Consider the following 20,493-nt stretch of genomic DNA (forward strand, 5'->3'; position numbering starts at 1 on the left):
GACCTTTGTTTATACTTTGGGGTTTGTTGACTAGGACACTGAAAGAAACACCCTAGGTCACAGGGCTATCTTTGTTACAGTTTCCTGCTTTGCCCTACCATTACATAATAATAATAATTCTGACACTAGATTTTATTGGCTTAAATATAGTTCAATACAATGGTAGAATATTCTTATACAACATATTCATTATATCTGGCCATTTAGGTTAGGCTTCGGAGATTAATTACCAATATACATGTGAGTTATTGATTTTTAAATTTGCTGCCCATTTTAATATTGTTAAATGCATTTACTATTCATTAGTTTCATATATTTAAAAAGATGCATCGCTGTTACACTATTTGGCACAATGTATGATTCACTTGAACTCTATCAGTTAATGCTTCAGTCAGTATACAGGCAATGAAATCCCTAAAGGAAATATTAGAAAGCATTTTAGATTAATGGATTGGTCTTTGTTTAGAGCAGTATATTCGTTGTAATGTTAAAGAAAACCTTTTATAAATTAATATGTCCCTTGGTGCTTTTTTTTTAAGCTGCAGTTTCATGTCAATACAACTTAACATCACACCCATCACAACAGATAACAATCACACTAATGAATTAAAGTATTTTATTTATGTACATTGACCATAGAAATAAATCTGAATGTGGTGCAGAAGAGTCTAATGCACTTATGCATAGGGGGAATATGGTTTTAGCTAAGTTTCAGTGTGAACCCCATTCACTATGCAGGCACACAGCCAGTCCACTTGTTTCACGAGGTCACAAGATTGGTTCAGATCGTAAGACCCTTTGGCTTATCTGATCCCATCCCTCTAGAACACCCACCGTACCATACTCCCATCACAGCATCAAGCTGCTTTTTAAATGTGTCCTGTGTATTGGCCTCCACCACCTTTCCTGGCAACCTGCTCCACCTTGTGAGTAAAGAAAGACTTCCTGGTGTCTCTCCTGAAATTTCCCTTTGCAATTATAAACCTATATCCTCTTGTTCTATTGTCTTGGTGCATCCTAAAGTAAATCCTGCTCACCGGGCAACTTTTTTTTTGCTAAAATAGCTGACATCTGGGTCATTAGGTTGCCCCAATGGAACTTCTTGTTTCACATATCTGAAGCAAACAGGAAATGATGTTGGCAGGCACCTAATGGCTTCGAAATTGACCTTTATTTTAGGACAGGAACCAGCCAGTGTGCAGGAAGTGAGCTGGCTGGTTGTACGTGCACTGTGAAATGTGGCTCACTATAATTTGTAGATATGAATAGCAATTGCAATGCTCATATTATTACTATTTCATAGATCAATATTACAATCAATTTTAAAACCCCCCACAAAAATCCATCTTAAATGATCTAAACACATAATTTTGGAAAGAATTTGTTTTGACGCCACTACAGAAATTTTCTACAAAGCAGACATACAGTACATTCACGTGCAAATGTTTTCTGTGTCTCTGGTTAAATCCCCCAAATCAAGAAACAGTTCTGTTAATTCACTGCACATTATATACAGCATTAGGCTATGTGAACCAATGTGAACTAGTGTGACAGAAAAATAAGCTGTCAAACCTAATCAGCTGATTTTCAGAAGAGACACCAATGATGAATCCAAGTTAGCTCGTCTCAATACTTAGCTCTTTGGCCACACTTTCTGTCATCTTTCCTCTCCCCACCCTCTTCAGCTTCCACCCCTCAATTTGGGTGCCCAGCCAGCAGTGCAAAGTATTTTGAGGGGTCTTGCGGATGTGAAAGGTGCCATATAAATGTCAATTGTTCTGTTAACCAACATATAAAAGGGCATGTTGTCTTATCCAGGTGGAAACAGTTGGTGATAAGTACATGACTGTGAGTGGCCTGCCAGAGCCATGCGTCCATCACGCTCGCTCTATCTGCCACCTTGCTCTGGACATGATGGAGATAGCAGGACAGGTGATGGTAGACGGGGAACCTGTTCAGGTAAGTTATGGAAAATTTAATGTGTGATAAAATCACACATTCCTCCCGACATCCCGGTCACATGCTGCAGACATTTATCATGAATAACAATAAATAATAATCCTTGCATTTGATCACATGGCGGAGCCATCTCAAAGCATTTCACGGAATTTATTGTAAAGTGCAGTGTTTCATATTTTGTAGACAAAAACAGCAGCCAATTTGTGAATTTGTGAAACATAGCAGCCATGATGTGAATGGCCAATGAGTATTTGCACATCATCACAAATTCCATATTGTTCTTTGCACTTGTGCATTACAGAACCCATCTGTGTACGTCACAATTGGGAATTGATTGATGGTTTCCTGATTGGCTCCCATCGTCACCTTCACACCTCAGGCACTGACAGCATCACCATCCACGGTTGCACACTTCACCTTCATAAGCGAATCCGGAACCTTGGGGTCTTGTTTGACCCTCAACTATCCTTTCTACCCCACATCCATGCCTTGAACACTCTGCCTTCCCCCACCTCCGCAACATCGCCGGGCTCTGCCACTGTCTCACACCGCAGGCCACTGAAACCCTCATACACGCATTCATAGCATCGAGGCTTGACCTTGCAAACTCCCTGCTTGTCGGCCTCCCTGACTACTCCCTCCATAGGCTGCAGATCATCCAGAACCCTGCAACCCGTGTCCCCTCCCGCACCAGGCTCCATGACCCTGTCACCCCCTCGTCGCCCGACTCCACTGGCTTCCCATCACACAGAGGATACAGTTCAAGATCCTGGTCCTTACTTTCAAAGCCCTCCATGGCCTTGCTCCCCACTACCTCTGCGTCCTCCTAACCCCCTACCATCCTGCCAGCTACCTCCGCTCAGCGGGCTCTGGCCTGCTTCATGTCCATCGCCGCTTTGACCGTGTTTTCGTTTACCCTGCTTCCCCCCTGCCCTCCATCCTCCCCAATTCCGCCCCCCAGCTCGGGTCTGAAACACTGACTGTCCAGAGCCTTGGGACATCCTCCCAATGCGAAAGGCCCTATACAAATATAATGTAATGTTGTTGTTGTCACTTTAATAGGAATAGGCAGTCCATATTTGAACTACATGGTAGTGATATTAACTGGTCAGTCATGGCTTTGCGTAACCATTTTTCTCTTGTTCCTCTCTTCCATCATTCCTTTGAAAAGTTAAACAACACGCTTCATAGAAAAATTAGTGAAACTTTATTTCAAGTTTGTAAGCTTTTAAATCTTCCATCAAAAGATTAATATAGACTTTGAAACCATAGTAGAAAATAATTTGATTTAGTTAGCCGAACATTAGCGGGAATGCCAACATTCACTCCAATGTTTTTGCAGAAATTTATCAGGACAGCTTTTATTAATTACATACAAAGTTCTTTTGAATGATAAGATCTTTATGATAGAACTTTAGTCTCAAAAGACCAGTTTTTTGCCAGGATTGAAAATTTGGATTTTAACATTGTTTTTTTAACCCTGTGAATGTTGAAGATTTTGCCCAGTAGTTCTGTGGTTCATAGGATATAGCAAATTGATTGGGTCTAACTGCTTATTCTAATTCTTATCTGAAGAGATGATGAGACAAAATTACATGATGATGTGCTCCTGCTAGATTTCGCTATGTGTTTGTCTGTGACAGACAAGTCTGTCGGCTTCTTGGACATACCAAAACAGCAGCATATTCCACCTTAGTTGAACAATTGGATCCAAATCGGTGTTTTGCCAACAGCTTTGCCAATGCCTTTGCCAACATATTTCAAATTATTCTTTTCATTATTATAAATTCTGAATACAAGAATCAGAAACTTAGAAAACATCTATCATAATTGACAAATATATTGTACCACATAGCATTGCTGTTTATGTGGTGAAGTTTTAAAGCTGAGAATATTTCTATTTCTGGAAACATTCTTGCACTGTTATGTCTATTCAAAACACACTTGTATAACTCTACTTTTTACAAAGCGTTATCGAAATTATTAAAGTTACACCATTTGGTCCATGGCTCCTTTGCTCCTTCTGTAGCAACTCAATATCTGTCTCTTTTATGGACTTCACCCATCACTCTGTACAGGAATACCAGTATTGCACAGATACATCCAAACAAGCAAAAGCACTTAGGAAAAATTATTCATTTTCCCATTTCTCAATTACCGTCTAGTTCTGATCTCCTTCCCTCCACATGCAACTCCTATGCTTCAGGAACTCAGAAAACATTACCTCATTTGGGCAGAAATGACTATTTTGACTGGGTTTCTGAGTCATATATCCATTATCTGTGTGAAAAGATCCCTATTCTAATCTATTTCAAATATTCAGCCAAAGTAAGGTAGTTAATGAAATAAGGATACAATTTTGACTACGTTATTAAGGAAAGAGGCATACCATAATGATTGTCTTTTTAGAAATCAGATACTTCCTGAGATTTGTAATACTGTCTATTTTGACTTCTTGATGACTTTTATATGCAAGGATTATTATATATTTTTCCTTGAACAGTGAGTGCTATTCATTTTTGGGTGGTTGTGGCCTGAATGAGTCACTGAGTTACTGTTGGTAATCGGGAGATGAAGTGCTATCTGTGCCATTATCTTCATGGCCCATCAGTATTAATTGTATGTTATCTTAGCTCAGTCATATTCAGTCTCAAAAAGATTTCTGAGCCAGGACCTCCAATGATGTCATGACTGTTCATACTGTTTATATTCTTAATATTCAACAATTGAAAGAACAAAGAAAATGGATTTTCTCGTTAATCATAATTATTTGTGAAATTTTGATTGCTTTAAAAAGTAGTTTTGTTGCGTTCATTACTGTTGATTATTTCCTGAATAAAAACAAATTGCATTTATCTGGAGCCTTTCATATCGGGAGCACACCCCAAGGCTCATGTAGATATTCCATCAGTTTGAGGTTATTTGATTTAATGCCTAAATCTGTAAACACAAAGTAATCATTTTCTACAAGCTGAGTCTGCACATCAGCATTGTATATTGTAGTACAAAATATAATGATCAATATATATCCAATGTTAGCACAGATAGGTAGACTGGGATTCTCATCGATTCTAAAGACATTGGATGAGATAACCATCTTCCTTTCCCCCTTCCCTCACACCGAGACAGCACGATAATTGCACATCTATATCTGTAAGGGACTGCAACAGTAAGTTAGAAGTTGTCGTGGTCAGCAATCCTCCAGATAAAATTGGTTATTCACTTCATGGCTGTTTGTGGGACATTGCTGATGCAACTTGACTGCCATATTTATCTCCGAGACCCTAACCTTCGTGAACAGTGCTATATAAATGTACGTTGTTGTTGTTCAAAGTCCAAAGTCACTACACTCTTCAGTAAATCTTTTGCAATTCTTTTGAGACATTTCAACAATGTGATAATATACTATATCAAATGAAAAGCTTATTATTATTTTAGTTAAGCTAACACTGAAGAAGCAGTGCCCTAACTACAGGTGAAGTTTTTAATATTTGGTGATTGAAGTTAAAAAAAAATGTCTGCTATCTTCTTAAACAATGTTACAACTTAAAAGCAAAATAGCTTCTTATTAGAGATCAACGTTTATTACATTCAATATCCAGCAAAAGAAAATCCATGTTACGTACAAATTTGATTTTTAAAATTATAGTTACTGTTTGCACAAAACTAATTTTAAAAATAAACCCAAATTGAGAATAAAAGTTTATAAGTTACATTAAAGACATGTTTGGAATTGAAGACTAATGCTTCTTGAGCATCAAGAAGTATGTGCATAAATCATAATATTGTTTGCATGTTGTCCAATAAAGGCTCCATCATCTTCAGCTTTGCAATGGAAAAAAATAGTGACAAGCAACTTAAAAGTGTTACTGTGGCGTGTGCCAATAATATTGTACCCAAAATTATGACTGTTTGATATGCTGAGATGAAACAGCTTTTAAGTGGTGTCGCTGAAGGAAAACAGACTGCTTTTTTCCTTCAGGGATTTATTTTTAGTTCTTGTTTTTAAATGGTACCGCATGATTTAAACCACTTTAAATTTTTCTTCAGTCAGTGCCAGAATTTTGTTTTGCAATGTTCATCAAAGCATATTTTTAAAATAGTTTGTTTACCAATAAATGCAATTAAAAATTTAGGATTACATACTCATCTCGGACGGAAAATGCCCTGGAAGTTTCATTGAAATCACTAATACAGCTTAATAAGAATATAAGAAATGCTAGACAAAAAAAGACCAAGGTCCATCTAATTCGCCTTCCACCATCCTGGCGATTGCATGCACATATATTCCAAACTACTTATGTACTATACCCCATAATGTGTGTCTGGCTTGTGTCTGGCTTCTGACACAAATCTCAAAGTGATTTAAACCTGTTATGACGCCTACTCTTTTAAGTAAAAGCCTCATGAAAGGAATGAAAGGAATAAAGCTACAGGTTCCATCTTTGAAGATTGAAGTTGCTAAGAGTTGCTGTTAACTATAACAACTTTGACATTAGGAAAATCCCTCTCTTGCACTGCTGGTATAATATAAAACATCTTACCCTACAGTTAATGCGCCCCTCATTACTAACCTCCATTCTCAGGATGCATCACGTCTATTCCAGTTTTTTTATTATCGGTACTATAATGATCAATGTTTCACCCAATTTAATTCTCATCTTTCCTCACTAGATTGTTGTATATGCTCTTCTTAACCTCATGTCCTCTCTGTGTAGCAATCAAAACTCACCACGCCATCTCCTACTTTAAATAATTCCTGTTAAAACTCACCCTCGACATCAACTAACATAGGAACATAGGAACAGGAGTAGGCCATTCAGCCCATTGAGCCTGTTCCGCCATTTAATTAGATCATGGCTGATCTATATCTTTACTAGAATTTCAATTTCCCGCTTTCCCCACATATCCTTTAATACCGAAAATCTGTCAATCTCTTGCTTGAAGGTGTGGATGGATCCAGCATCCACGACCTTTTGGGGGAGAGAGTTCCAGATTTCTACCACCCTTTGAGTGAAAAAATGCTTCCTAAAATGAAATAGTGAAATAGATTTATTTAATTATTCCTGCTACTCTATTCATCCTTGTTGACACACTAATATGTTGGCTTGGATCCCTCACCTTGATTTTTATGTTCTTGTCTGTTTGTTCTAAATTCCTTTTAAATAGCACTCAGGTAATTCAACTGAATGTCAAGCTGCTTTGATGTCAAGAGAAGTAATCTACCATCACTGTTTCAAATACGTTGACAACACACTGTGGTCTCAGTAACCTGCAAACATTTCTATGTGTACACAACCATGCAATACATAAACTCCTACATTTTACATATGTGTCACAGTTTCCTAACTCGATTGCTGCTGGTGTGCCAAGATATTGCATAATCTTTAACCTTTTTTTTCCCATTTCAGATTACCATCGGGATTCACACTGGAGAAGTGGTTACTGGTGTCATAGGTCAGAGGATGCCTCGCTATTGCTTGTTTGGAAATACTGTTAATCTAACCAGCAGGACAGAGACTACTGGAGAAAAAGGGAGAATTAATGTCTCAGAGTACACATACAGGTGAGGGATATTAAGAATATGCTTTTTTTCTAAAAAATATTTTAGATATAAGATAACATTTAGGCAACAGTAATGCTGTTGTGAGGTACAGCTGTCATCATAAACCACAAAAGTAAAACTTGAATAGCTGCATGAACAATACAGTTATCATCTCGCGACAGTGGGGTCTAATTTGTTACATTTTGTAGTAAGCAATCCTTGATGACAATAATAACAATAATCTTTCATTGATCTTATTCAGAATTCAATTGAGAACTTCTCAAAACATTCCAGAGAGTTTGCTCCAAAGTAGTGATTGTATTTTTAGGCAAATGTGGCAACCAATTTACCCACAGCTATGTCCCACAAACAGCCATAATTATCATTCTTTTAATCTGGGGAACTGTTAGTAAAGACACTGGGAGAAATTCCATCTCTTTTCAAATAGTGCAATGGGATCTTTAGAGTCCACCTAAATAGGCAGACAGGATCTCCATTTAGCATCTCATCTGAAGGATAGCATCTTTGGCAATGCAGCACTCCCCAGTAATTCTATTGTAAAATCCTGCAAATAACACAGCAAGATGCCCTTATTTTAGAAACAAAATCCCCTTTTTTCCATACTTGAGCAAACTCAGTAATCTATAACTACAGAGTGAATTGCACATTTGAAAAAAATCCTTTTTGCAAATCAGAATTAAGATTTTACTAACTCTAAATCGTAAACTGTAGAAAATACAATTTAGATCTAATTTATTTTGTACAATTTCTACAGAATCAAGGTAAGTAAAGACTTAAAACCAATTTCAAAAATCAATCAATCCTGGTTCAAATAAGGCACCGCTCATACCTACAACCGAGATCATTTAGCCAAGAATGTGTCAACCCTAGCCTTCATTCCTACCTCCAGAAAAGCAGAAAAAAACATATAAATTTGCACTTCTCTCACTTTCTTGCCTTTGGCTTTCTGAGTTAGCTTTTAATGCTGAAGATGAAATATGTGATTGATATTACAATATAGACTTTTTTTGTAATTAGATGTCTGATGGGTGCAGAGAATTCAGACTCACAGTTTCAACTGGAGTACAGAGGTCTGGTTAGTATGAAGGGCAAGACGGAGCCAATGAAGGTTTGGTTTCTCTCCAGAAAATGCACTGAGACTGAAGTGTGACTCATCCAAGAACAATGCACTTGGACCCGAAACACTGAAAATGCAAAACTTCTTTAATATATTGTGAAGCGTTTACTTTCAATGAAGGACATTTTTATAAATTTCCAATGAGTAGCAAGATGCTATTTAATCTTTAACATTGTTCCTCTTATTTTTATTCTATCATGAGAATAACTGACTGACACCAGCAAACCCTTTTTTTAAAGTAGTTGTCACAAGTGAAGTCTCGCAGTGCCAAGATTGAGTGCAAAGTGCTGAAATATTTAATTAATCATACCAGGAAACAACCTGCCTCTAGATTTTTTTTATTGCATGCCTTTTCATGACATTGATCAGTATTGTTTTTAACTGTCACTGATGGAATTAACATGACTGAACACCTGACAGACACGGAAAGTGCCAAACTAAATTCTTCCCATTCACTAAAGCTTCTCAGCCTAGTTATAGTGGTAACATCCAGCAATTTGAAGTTTACAAAAATGTCAGAATGTTGTTTGAAATTATAGTTGTAATTAATGTCTGTACGTCAGTCTGTAGTCCTGCTAACAATGATACAATTTCATTGTTCACCTCCTCCCCATTCTATGTTAATGGAAACAATGACTTTTACTGATTTCTAACCTCAAAACCTTCTAACTTCCCAATAGTATCCACTATTTTACATATACTTCCAGGTAGATTTCCAACATTCCTGTTCCACATACTCATAGAACAATAATTAACATTATGTTCACTGTACTTGACAGAGAAATGAGTGTTTTAAGTCTTGGGTTGTATACCATACTACTGTTGTAACAAGGTTAATCCAATGATAATTCAATGTGTCTGTCCCGTCTATATTGCATAAACATTGAAATCCGATGTCTTTAATTTTTGACTTGTTAAGGAGCCTTCTTAGAGTTCTGTGTCTTTGTTAAATGTATTTATATAAATTACCAACATAAAAAATAATATAACAATAATACTTCAAATATAGAGGATTCATTTTTCGTGAAATTACTTTACAGTTAGTCAACATAAACGCTATCCTTGTGAAAGATTTGTTCAGTATGAATGCACTAACTTATTATTACTAGCTTATTTTAATAACACATTTTAGCCACATAAGGCACACAATTATATTGGGATGGCAGGGAAATTAGTGGGGGAATTTTAAAAGATAAGAGTTAAGCAGATTGTTCCTTATTACAACAACAAATTACAATTGGATAGCACTCTTCACGTCGGAAAGACGTCCCAGGGCACTGGACAGTTAGGTTTTTCTTGGACCCGAGCTGGGAGTTGGGGTCATGAGGGGTGGAGGGCGGTGAGGGGGAGGTGAGGGGCGGAGTGTAGCCGAAGGCACGGGTGAACAGTGAGGACTTTCGATGGGACTTGAAGAAGGCAAGAGAGTGGATGAGGCGGAGGGATTGCGGGATAGAGTTGAAGAATGTGGGGGCACAGATGCTGAATGCCTGACCAGCAATGGTGGGGTGGGAAGTGCGGGGGACCTGAAGCAGGCTGATGTCTGCAAAGCAGTATGAGCAGACAGCTTGATATGGGGTTAGGAGGTCGGAGAAGTAGGGGGGGGAGCAAGAGATGAATATATCGCTATTCCTGGTTTGATGCATTGGTTTGTGGAGTGAACTTAATTGTACCCAAACATCTTATGGCTGATGAAGAAGCTGTTGCTGGAACTGCCACCTGCCCTCCAAGATGCCACTTTATTTTTGCAAGATCAACAACTTTAAGGAGGCAGTTAGTTGCTGGTACAACTTTTTGCTTAGCCTCTCCAACAACTCTACGCCTTTGCCTACTGTGCGTAACAGCTCAAGTTTCTGGAGTATGCTGGGATACATAGTGATGTCCTTGCAGAAAACAAGAAAAAAAAATTATCCTCAGTACTGAGATGAGAAAACAATTGCGCACACATGCAGTTAAAGTATCTCAAGTACTCTTCCCTCTTGCGTGGTTTCTAAGTCTGCCTTCCTTATTCAATTCCCAGCTACCTTGTTAGAGGGCCCCTACTGTCCCAACCTATAATTGATTGCAACTCTTCACACTTATTGAACATTGCTATCGTCAGTGATGATAGCAATGTTCCGAAAGTGAACGCTGCCCACAAAGTATTTCTACACTATTTTCCTATTACTTTTTAACTGTTTTGCTCCTAACATATTTCTCCCCCATGATGGCAAAAATATGCCTAGTTGACTAATAGAAATAATGAACAAAATCTTTGTAAAATAAATGCGCATATTCAATGTGTGGAGCCCTCTGTGGATACATTTTCAAATTAAAGATAAATAATTGGAAAAATATTCAATTCAGTCTCCATTTCAACACTGTTCTTCACACAGTTCTTAAAAAGAAACCAGCTTTTAAAGTGTTTTCCACAATTCTGCGTAATCTTAAATTTTATGACAAAATGGTCTTGCAGACTGGATACAATATCAGGTACACATTTAGGTCTCTTAACTCTTTGTCTAAGGTCTACACAATTTACGCTTTTAGATTTGTTCCTAGAATCATAGTAGAATAGATGGCCATTTGGCTCAGCAAACCTATGGTTGTCTTTCATTAGAGCTTACTTTATCCAAATTCCAAGCTCCCTACAAATTCATTGTAATATTCTCCCTCTGCAAATATTTATTCAATTCTCTTTTAAGAAATATTTTCTCAGCCATAATAGCTATTAGCAGCATTCCATATTCTAACAACCACCTTCATGGGAGGATTGCTTATGACTTTCTCTTTAACACTTCCAGTCACTATCCTCAGCTAACAATAATAATCGTTGCATTTGATATAGCACCTTTCACATTGGGAGGATGTCCCAAAGCGCTTCACAGGATTTTCTGTGAAGGGGAGTTACTGTATTTGTGGGTGAACGAGGCAGCCAATTTGTGCACAGCAATGTCCCACGAACAGGCATGAAGTAAATAATCAATTTTATCTGGGGGATTATTGTCCAGGACACTGGGAGAAACTCCCCTCTTTTTTCGAATAGTGCACTGGGATCTTTGACATAAACCTGAACAGGGAGGCAGGACTACGGTTTAACATCTCATAATGTTCCCCATCACTCCTCCCCCCATGGTTATGAACCAATGGGACTATTATTTCATTATTTTTTCAAAACTTTTAATAATTTTGAAATGCTCTATTAGATTCAATCTTTACCTTCTCTGGTTCAGTAAAATCCCTAATTTTCAGCCATATCCTCAGAACTTTTCATCTCTGATATTATCCTTCTGAATCATTCTTTCCATAATGAGGCACCTAAAATGTCACACAGTGGCCAAATCAACGATCAGCATAAATGTAATAATTTGTTCATACTTGCCTATTCAATGTCCTTTACGTAAATCTCAGGATCCCATTTGCTCTTTAATAGCCTTTTTTTAAACCGACACCATTAAAGATCTATGTCCACTTCTGGATCTTTCTGTTCCTCAACATCATTAAAATTCTTACCAAGTGCTTTCCTTTCTTCTTTTTCCCCAAATATGGCATTCAGAAACATTAAACTGCATCCACCTCCTATCTGTTCACTTTGCTAAGTAATTAATGCTGTAAAACCAATACTTTCATTATTTTTTTGTACAGTGGACTTGACTTCTGGTCCACATCCCTTTATTTTCTTTCAAACAACATGATTGTGCTTTTCCATCCTGTTTTCTTAATGGTATATTGAAATTTAAATATTGCATAAAAACCTCTGAATTGCAAAAATAGGAAATTAAAAATATCTAAAAAATACTAGTATATGGTATTCTTTGCAGCTTCTTGCACTTTATCCCCTAATTTGGTGTGATTGACATATTTATAAATTGTTCTCCTTACATGTCTATTTCCAAATCAACAACAAATTACAATTGTATAACGCCTTTCACATGGAACAAACTAAGGTTCCTGCACAAAATCCTGGGTACTCCAATAAAATCCAACAATCCTGAGAAACATCCCTTTACACCCTACAATTTGCTTTGAGCCATTCCGCTATAATAATCACTCCAACTCACCACTTTGCCTGTAATACCATGTACATTAAGTTTCTCAACCAGGCTGGTATGAAGCTATTTATCAAACACATTGTGAAAATCCATATATACGTCAACTATATTTCCAATATACACATAGTCTGACATAGCCAAGTATGTAATTATTATTATTAATTACACGGCAATTCATTTAATAATCGACATGACTTGTTTTTACAAGTCCATATTGACTTTACCAGATCAATTCCTAGCTTTCAAAAAATCCATTCCATATTATGATCTTTCTGAGGTAAACTAATTGGACTATAATTCCATTGCTATTCTGTTTCTTGTTTTAAACAGTGATGTAACATTTTCCACACTCCAGTTCTTTGGCATAATTCCCATTTTCAAAGATTGCGGCCATGCATCCGTTAATCCTGGTAGCTGTACAGACAGGAAGATAAACAGTAACAGTATACTGGTATAGTATAAAAGTATATGTGGCTCGTTTAGTGTTTTTTAAAAATGTTTTAATTCAATGAAAACCTATTAAAATGAATATCAGGACAGAATAAAATTGTGATTGAAAGTATTGATGTGACGTGATCAGTCATTTTGTACATCACACAGATTGTGACATATAAATTAATTTGCAAATGACCATATCTTTCAGAATGGTTCCATTTCAAGACAATTAAAAGGACTGCTTCCCTTATATCTGATGTTCTTAAGCTTTTTGTCCCTGGTGTCCTCTGTTCTACCATTGGCAGCTGTGCTTTTAGCCACTATCCCACGAAACTCTGGAAAAGTCTCCCTCAAGCTCCTCCATCTTTAAGACCTTCCTCTTTGATTGTGCTTATGGTCACACCCCCACCCACTGGCTCAGTGTCGGGCTCCGCCACTATCAAACGCTCTGAGATGCTACCCTGCGTGAGGGTAACATCTCAGAGCTACCCTCTCTTGCGATTGCAAGTCATTGTTGCTGTTATCTGAAGCTCGGACTTCTTGGAATGGACAACTTGCTTTTCCTAGTACATGTACAACAGCCTTGGTACTGGTATCATCTGAAAAGGTCCTCGGAATTTGGCACAAGCCAGTAATGTAATTGGCCAGACTGCATTCAATGTAATGTTAGTTGTGCATATTAAATCAGAACTGAAACAGTCACAATGTTATGAGAGAGTCTTATCGAAAGCAAAATAGATTCCAGAGGAATCAGTATGTTCTGCTGTTCAATTGCAATCTGATGCTGGATTTATTGCAAGAACTGACAAGAATTCACTGCCAAATTTCTAGAGGAGCCACAACATTAACTTCAATATTTCCAATTATGTAGAAGTTTTCAAGTAAAGACAGAGATAAATTGATTTACTGAATTTCCACTAACATAACTTAAGTAGTTGTGTATTCTGGCCAACTACATTTGAGGTGCACAATGTTCACCTAACTTAAATATCTGTTTTATTGGCATTAAAGAAGCTTAACTCAGAAGGTAAATACAAATAATGACAAGATTTATCCCCAAATTCATTCTATTTGTTTATTTCTTTAACTTAACACTTGTTGTAAAGTTTTGCTGTCACCAGATTACTCTATGGTGCCTGTATAACTTCCATCTCATCAGACTAGACCAATCACAGGCTGTCTTCTCAATCTTCGGAGTATTGCTATATCTTGTTGTGAATATAAGCTGTGATTTCTACACTGCCGACTGCAGAAAGTCCCTTTTCTTTTTGCTGTGGAATCTTTAACGTCTACTTGAACAGGCAGATGAAACCCCAGTTTAACATCTCAATTGAAGGCCAGAACGTCCAACAGTGCAGCCATCCCCAGCTCTTCATTGGAGTATCAGTTAGACTATACGGGTTCCAAGTTCCTTTGTGGGGCTTGAACCCACAACTTTCTGACTCAGAGGCAATAGAGCTACCAACAGTTGTTGCTGATTGTGGGGCACAGTGTTTCAGTGATTATTCATAATTGACTGTGTGCACAATTGCCTGCTGTAATTACCTGCGAAATACAGCCATTACACGTTACAGTAAACCCTGTGAAGCATTTTGAGATGTGCTCCTGACGTTAAAGGCTCTATATCAAATGCAAGGATTCGTCTTATTACTTATATTTGCGAAATACCGGCTTAAATTTAACGCTGCAGTACAAAACTCTGGCAATCTGTTTCATTATATGAGGTGCATGGATTGACAAAAAGACTGAGAGAATGACAAATGGGCTCCTCTTTCCTGATGCAAGCAGCTGTCCTATTTCTCCTTGATACAAATGGAAGTGTGGATGAGATTTGGCAGAAAGTGTGTGTAATGGCATGCTGAAACGTTTGAGTGCTGTTCTCCGCTATGATTACACTGTTCTCTCTTATAATATCTCAGTCAGAGAATAGGACATGCCAAATTGTGTTAACTGCACCAATTAATTGAATTGGCTGCATTTAATCACACAAGAGCTGTTAATAAAAAGGCAGATTGATGTCCTTCACACTACCCAAGCAATTACCTCTACCTTTTTCATTCCATAACAGCTTACACTGTGTCTGCTTGATGTCCGCTATTATAGTGCATCTAATTAAATATTGCAGTCTACATTCTGTGATTCTTAAAAATGCTAAATAATCCATATAGTAATGCTAAATGCCAACAAATCTATTTCCCTTCCTAAGAGCAGAGGGGGAAAAAATCAATATCACATTAAACTGCCACATTGGATTTTATCTGCTTTGATGCACCTGCTCTTGGTTCTAACAGTTTTGTTCATCTGAGCATTTTGAGTGTTTGACCTTCGGTTAATGCATGTTTGTGCTTACTTTATACTTTTTACATATTAATATTTAAATGGTGATGGTTTAGTATAAGGTGATCCTTACATTTGATAGATCACCTTTCATGTCAGGAAAAATCTAAAAATTTCACAGGATTTAAAGTGGAGTGACTGTGTATTTTGTACATGAAGTTTTCATGAATCTATTAGACTGGTGACATGTGGTGACATGTGGTGACATGTAAGAATAAAGAAGTGAAAAAGTAAGAACAGTTTAACGGCAATGCCGAGGAAACATGTAGTATGTTGCCTAGAAAATGGATTGACGACTAACTGGATAAAAGTCCAAGAGCTCCCGCAAGTGGGGTGAATTAAGCTAAGTTTTCCATTTGGATGCAGGATCACCAAAGGAACACTGAGCATAGGGTTTGTGGAGTGGCACAGAATTGGTTTATAGTCTGGGGACACATTTTTGTGGACTCCGCATTTACCTGTAACAAAATGATACATTCCAAATTAATTAACCCCACTGGATCACGCAAAATTAAAACACTATTTGGATCAAGGCAATAATGATTCCGTTATCACCTTATTATAGATGATTTTCCAGTTAGAGCCACTAAATAGTGAGCAGAAGTGGGAATCCTGACTGTATTTTATCGCTCACTAACAGGCATATTCGAGTAACATAATAAAGGGACAGATCTCATTATACTGTGGTGCAAATTATGAAATGTGTTGATAGATTTGGTGTCAAAATTATCACAATAGATCTGCAAAGGCACATTACAACTGTCACCCCATTATATACAAATAATGATTTCAAATACAGCAGAGCCTATTAAGTATCCTTAATAAAGGATCCAGAAGTGTATCATAATGGCTTGTAGAAACACGACACAAACTATTTTTGTAGAGGATTTCATGCAAGTTCGCTGATGTACTTTCAATTACCAAAAGGAATCCTAACTTGGATTCTTTAACCAAGGAATTTCTTTTGAAATGGTTGAGCTTCAGGACCCATAGTCTTACTTTATCTTATTGTACTTTGCTTTATATGACATTTTGAGTACATAATTTATGCATCCCTCTCTAAATTAGGCTGACATTTTTACTAACGGGTGAGATTTTCACTAAAGGGTGCTAAAGGTACTATTTCCAGTGGATTTATTTTCATCCTTTAGGAGGGAAATCAGGCAGCATTTTTTTCATGGAAAGAAAGGGTAGTGGAAATCTGGAACTCTCCCCCAAAAGTCTGTGGATGCTGCATCCATTCAAATTTTCTAGACTGAGGTGGATAGATGATTGTTAGGTCAGGGTATTGAGTGATGTGAATGGCCTGAATGGCCTACTCCTGTCCCTATATTCCTACGTTGCTTTCCAATAATTTCCTAATAGAAATTTCACAGTCAATGTTTCTCCAATGAACTTTGGTTGTGGTGTATTGCCAAGTTCCTGACTCACTGAGCAGTGGACGAAACATATCCCTCAGCGGACCAATTTTAAACTTAAAAAAACAGTTTTGCTGACATACTAAATTGATGGGCTATGTAATTTTGATCCTGTTCCATTGAGACATATACAGTATGGTATGTAATCTTGGTTTTCATATTTTGCCAATTATCCATGTAGGCCACCAAATGAAAATAAGCATTACAAATTAAAGAAATAGAAACCCAGAGTACTGGAAATACACACTAAGTACTTAATGTGAATTTTCTGTTCTTATTTCCATTTTCAGCATTTTGCAGATTTGCTTTTTATAATTTAAGATTAATTGAGATTACTATTACTATTAAAGGTATATGTTTGTGTACAAGCTACAATATATCCAATTTCCACAAAGTGAACAAGAGTGTGTGAATATGTACATATGTATGTGTGTGTAGGATTCCTTATCCTCCACCGCACAATTGTCATCACAATATATGGAGAAATTTCACACTGATTGGAAATGTGTTGAACATCTTTTACTTCACTTTGTTTTTCCATATTTTTGCTGTTTATTTATATTAAGGAGTTATTCTGCTCTATCTGACCTTGGAAAGGAGTTGGGCTATTATTCTTTGGCTGCTGGTAAATTGGCCAACCTTTTCTTTTCGGGTTTTAAAGTGAACATTAGCAAAGACTGAGACCTGTACCAGCAATTAGAGAATGATATGTGCAGATTCAAATCTTAGGCCTGACAGGATACTATGAATAATTCAAGGTTCTATTTGAAAATATACTAGGGGTCAAGCAAACACTCCTCGTGATTGTTAATTTAAGTGAACGTGCAGACATGAATAATGATAATAATATTAATAATCCTTACATTTGATATAGTGCCGTTCACGTAGGAATAATGTCCCAATGTGCTTCACATGATATACTGTAAAGTGCAGTGACTGTGTATTTTGTGGGGTTTATCAGGGTAGCATGATGGAAAATTGCACTAATGGATGAACGACCTATGTTTGGTGCTAATTTAAGTATCGCTGGTCATCAAGTAACTGCAGTGAAGGGAGTTGTTGTGCCCTCAATGCAGACTGCAATGCAAATATTAATTTGTTACGACTTTGTTAAAGCCATGAAGGAGGAAGTCTTTCAACATTCTGCACCGTAAAGGCACAGTATTCAACTCTAGTTTTAACCTTGAATTAGTGAGGATAACAAAATCACAGAATTTTGAGTGGGAAGTGAGTGTGAGAGCAATGACTACTACTGGTATAATTACACTAACAATTTGCATTGTTCACATTGTTTTACTAATCAAAGTGATACCAGTCACTCCCTGTACAGGGTGACCAAAATGTCATGATATCTATCCTATTATTTAAAAACAAAAATATCATAGTTTAAGACTTATTAGACATTGTAATGGTATCAGAACTTTTTGGTCACCCTGTAGTATTGAAGAAGTGAATTAAAGCTGCCCTGAATATGTCTTGAAGCATTGACTCTAATGCCTCCATGGTAGCAGTGAAAGTATTCATGTACAAGGTCCTACTCTGGCCATGGCCCGTGTAAGTCAAGTCTCTACTACAAGCAGCACATTGTTGTGATGCTCTCACTGGCAGACTGCAATCAAAACACCAGAGGAAGCTCTTTTCTCATGTTCTTATATCAGATAGATGTCTCGGGTTGCAGTGATGCGCATTTTACAATCCACTAGGTATTTCAGGTTCCATAATTGTTTGCTTCATAATGTACTGATACCTGACATCCTGAAAGTTGCTTTTAGATCCAGGATCGAACAAAGTTGCCTGGATTTCACTCACTACTGCATGCTCAGCAATGTACATTCATTACATCACTCCTCTAACTAACGTTCCCCCCTGTGCTTGTTATATCCATTACAAACATATGTTGTTACCATTTGTCCTAGTGGGCAATGATGTTGTTTTAAATTGCCTTTTATTATCAGTATCCTTCAGAGGCTAATAAATTCTGATCTGCTGCTCTTCGTCAAAACTATGTTACTGTGCAGCACTCAGTATTGTACATTTTAGCAGGTATTCTTTGGGAACTGCTGGAATACAGCAAACCATATAGACTCTCCATGATTTTTACTGGATCAGATTATCTTCAGTGTGCAAATTTAAAAGCATTACTTCAAGCACAGCACCAAAATAGACTTCACACCACAGCAACTTAGAAGAAAGATTTGAGATGAAAATAACAAGCAAAATCAATAAATAGGATTTCAAAAATCAGTGTAGATGTGTTGAACTTATTCTCAAGTAACTCTCCCTCAACGCTCCACTGGCTCCCCATTACCGAACGGATTGACTTCAACCTCTTCACTCCCGGTGCACCTCCCTACCTCTCCAACCTCCTCACTCCCCAGTCCACCACCCGGCACCTCCGCTTGACTGGCACCAGCCTCCTGCTTGTCCCTCGCACCCTCCGACCCATCAATGAAGGTCGTGCTTTCAGCCACTACCCCCCGAAAATCTGGAAGACTCTCACTCAATCCCTCACCTTGCCACCTCCTCCGCTTTTTTAAGTCACTTGTGAAAACCTTCCTTTTCGACCGTGTTTACAGTCACCTTCCACCCCCGGCTCAGAGTCAGGCTCTGCCACTGTTAAGCGCTCTGAGACGCTACCCTGCATGGAGGGCCATTGTTGTTATACCACTATGGCTATTTTGGGCTCAACTTTATGCTTATAGATCCAAAATTCTGTTTAGTATTTCCCAGTAAGACTGCTCCAGTCGGGGAGCGGCAGCAGGACAGCGCGGGGAGGAGCCTGGGCCTACTGACCCAGGTACTTAAACTCGACGCCGGAGCGAGTGCAGCCAGTCGGGGAGCGGCAGCAGGTCAGCGCGGGGAGGAGCCTGGGCCTACTGACCCAGGTACTTAAACTCGACGCCGGAGCGAGTGCAGCCAGTCGGGGAGCGGCAGCAGGAGAGCGCGGGGAGGAGCCTGGGCCTACTGACCCAGGTACTTAAACTCGACGCCGGAGCGAGTGCAGCCAGTCGGGGAGCGGCGGCAGGACAGCGCGGGGAGGAGCCTGGGCCTACTGACCCAGGTACTTAAACTCGACGCCGGAGCGAGTGCAGCCAGTCGGGGAGCGGCGGCAGGACAGCGCGGGGAGGAGCCTGGGCCTACTGACCCAGGTACTTAAACTCGACGCCGGAGCGAGTGCAGCCAGTCGGGGAGCGGCGGCAGGACAGCGCGGGGAGGAGCCTGGGCCTACTGACCCAGGTACTTAAACTCGACGCCGGAGCGAGTGCAGCCAGTCGGGGAGCGGCGGCAGGACAGCGCGGGGAGGAGCCTGGGCCTACTGACCCAGGTACTTAAACTCGACGCCGGAGCGAGTGCAGCCAGTCGGGGAGCGGCGGCAGGACAGCGCGGGGAGGAGCCTGGGCCTACTGACCCAGGTACTTAAACTCGACGCCGGAGCGAGTGCAGCTAGGGAGGGGAGGGAGGTGTGGGGACGGAGCGGGGAACTGCGACGTCATAGATTAGTTTTCAGGTGAGTGCGCGCGCACAAAAAAAAAAAAAAAAAAAACCCTCTGCGCCCCCCCCCCCCAGGGCTCACATCAGAGCCCACTATGGTCCTGTTGGGTTCGATGCCCCAATCTGCGGGATAATGCCATC

General features: G+C 38.8%; 1 protein-coding gene across 3 annotated transcripts in view; it reads left to right on the forward strand.

Moving 5' to 3' along the window:
* The window catches only part of LOC121850339 (guanylate cyclase soluble subunit beta-1), a 47,881-nt gene extending 38,309 nt beyond the window's left edge, over nucleotides 1-9,572 (forward strand). For all 3 annotated transcript variants that reach the window (XM_042341575.1, XM_042341578.1, XM_042341583.1), the window contains 3 exons: nucleotides 1,819-1,959; nucleotides 7,371-7,525; nucleotides 8,543-9,572. In XM_042341575.1, the coding sequence (XP_042197509.1) occupies nucleotides 1,819-1,959; nucleotides 7,371-7,525; nucleotides 8,543-8,675 (429 nt within the window). In that variant the 3' untranslated portion in view covers nucleotides 8,676-9,572. The remainder of the gene's footprint in view (nucleotides 1-1,818; nucleotides 1,960-7,370; nucleotides 7,526-8,542) is intronic.
* Nucleotides 9,573-20,493: the final 10,921 nt, after the last annotated feature.

This window comes from Callorhinchus milii, unplaced genomic scaffold, assembly GCF_018977255.1.
Source record: "Callorhinchus milii isolate IMCB2004 unplaced genomic scaffold, IMCB_Cmil_1.0 Scaffold1, whole genome shotgun sequence".
Lineage (NCBI taxonomy): Eukaryota > Metazoa > Chordata > Chondrichthyes > Chimaeriformes > Callorhinchidae > Callorhinchus > Callorhinchus milii.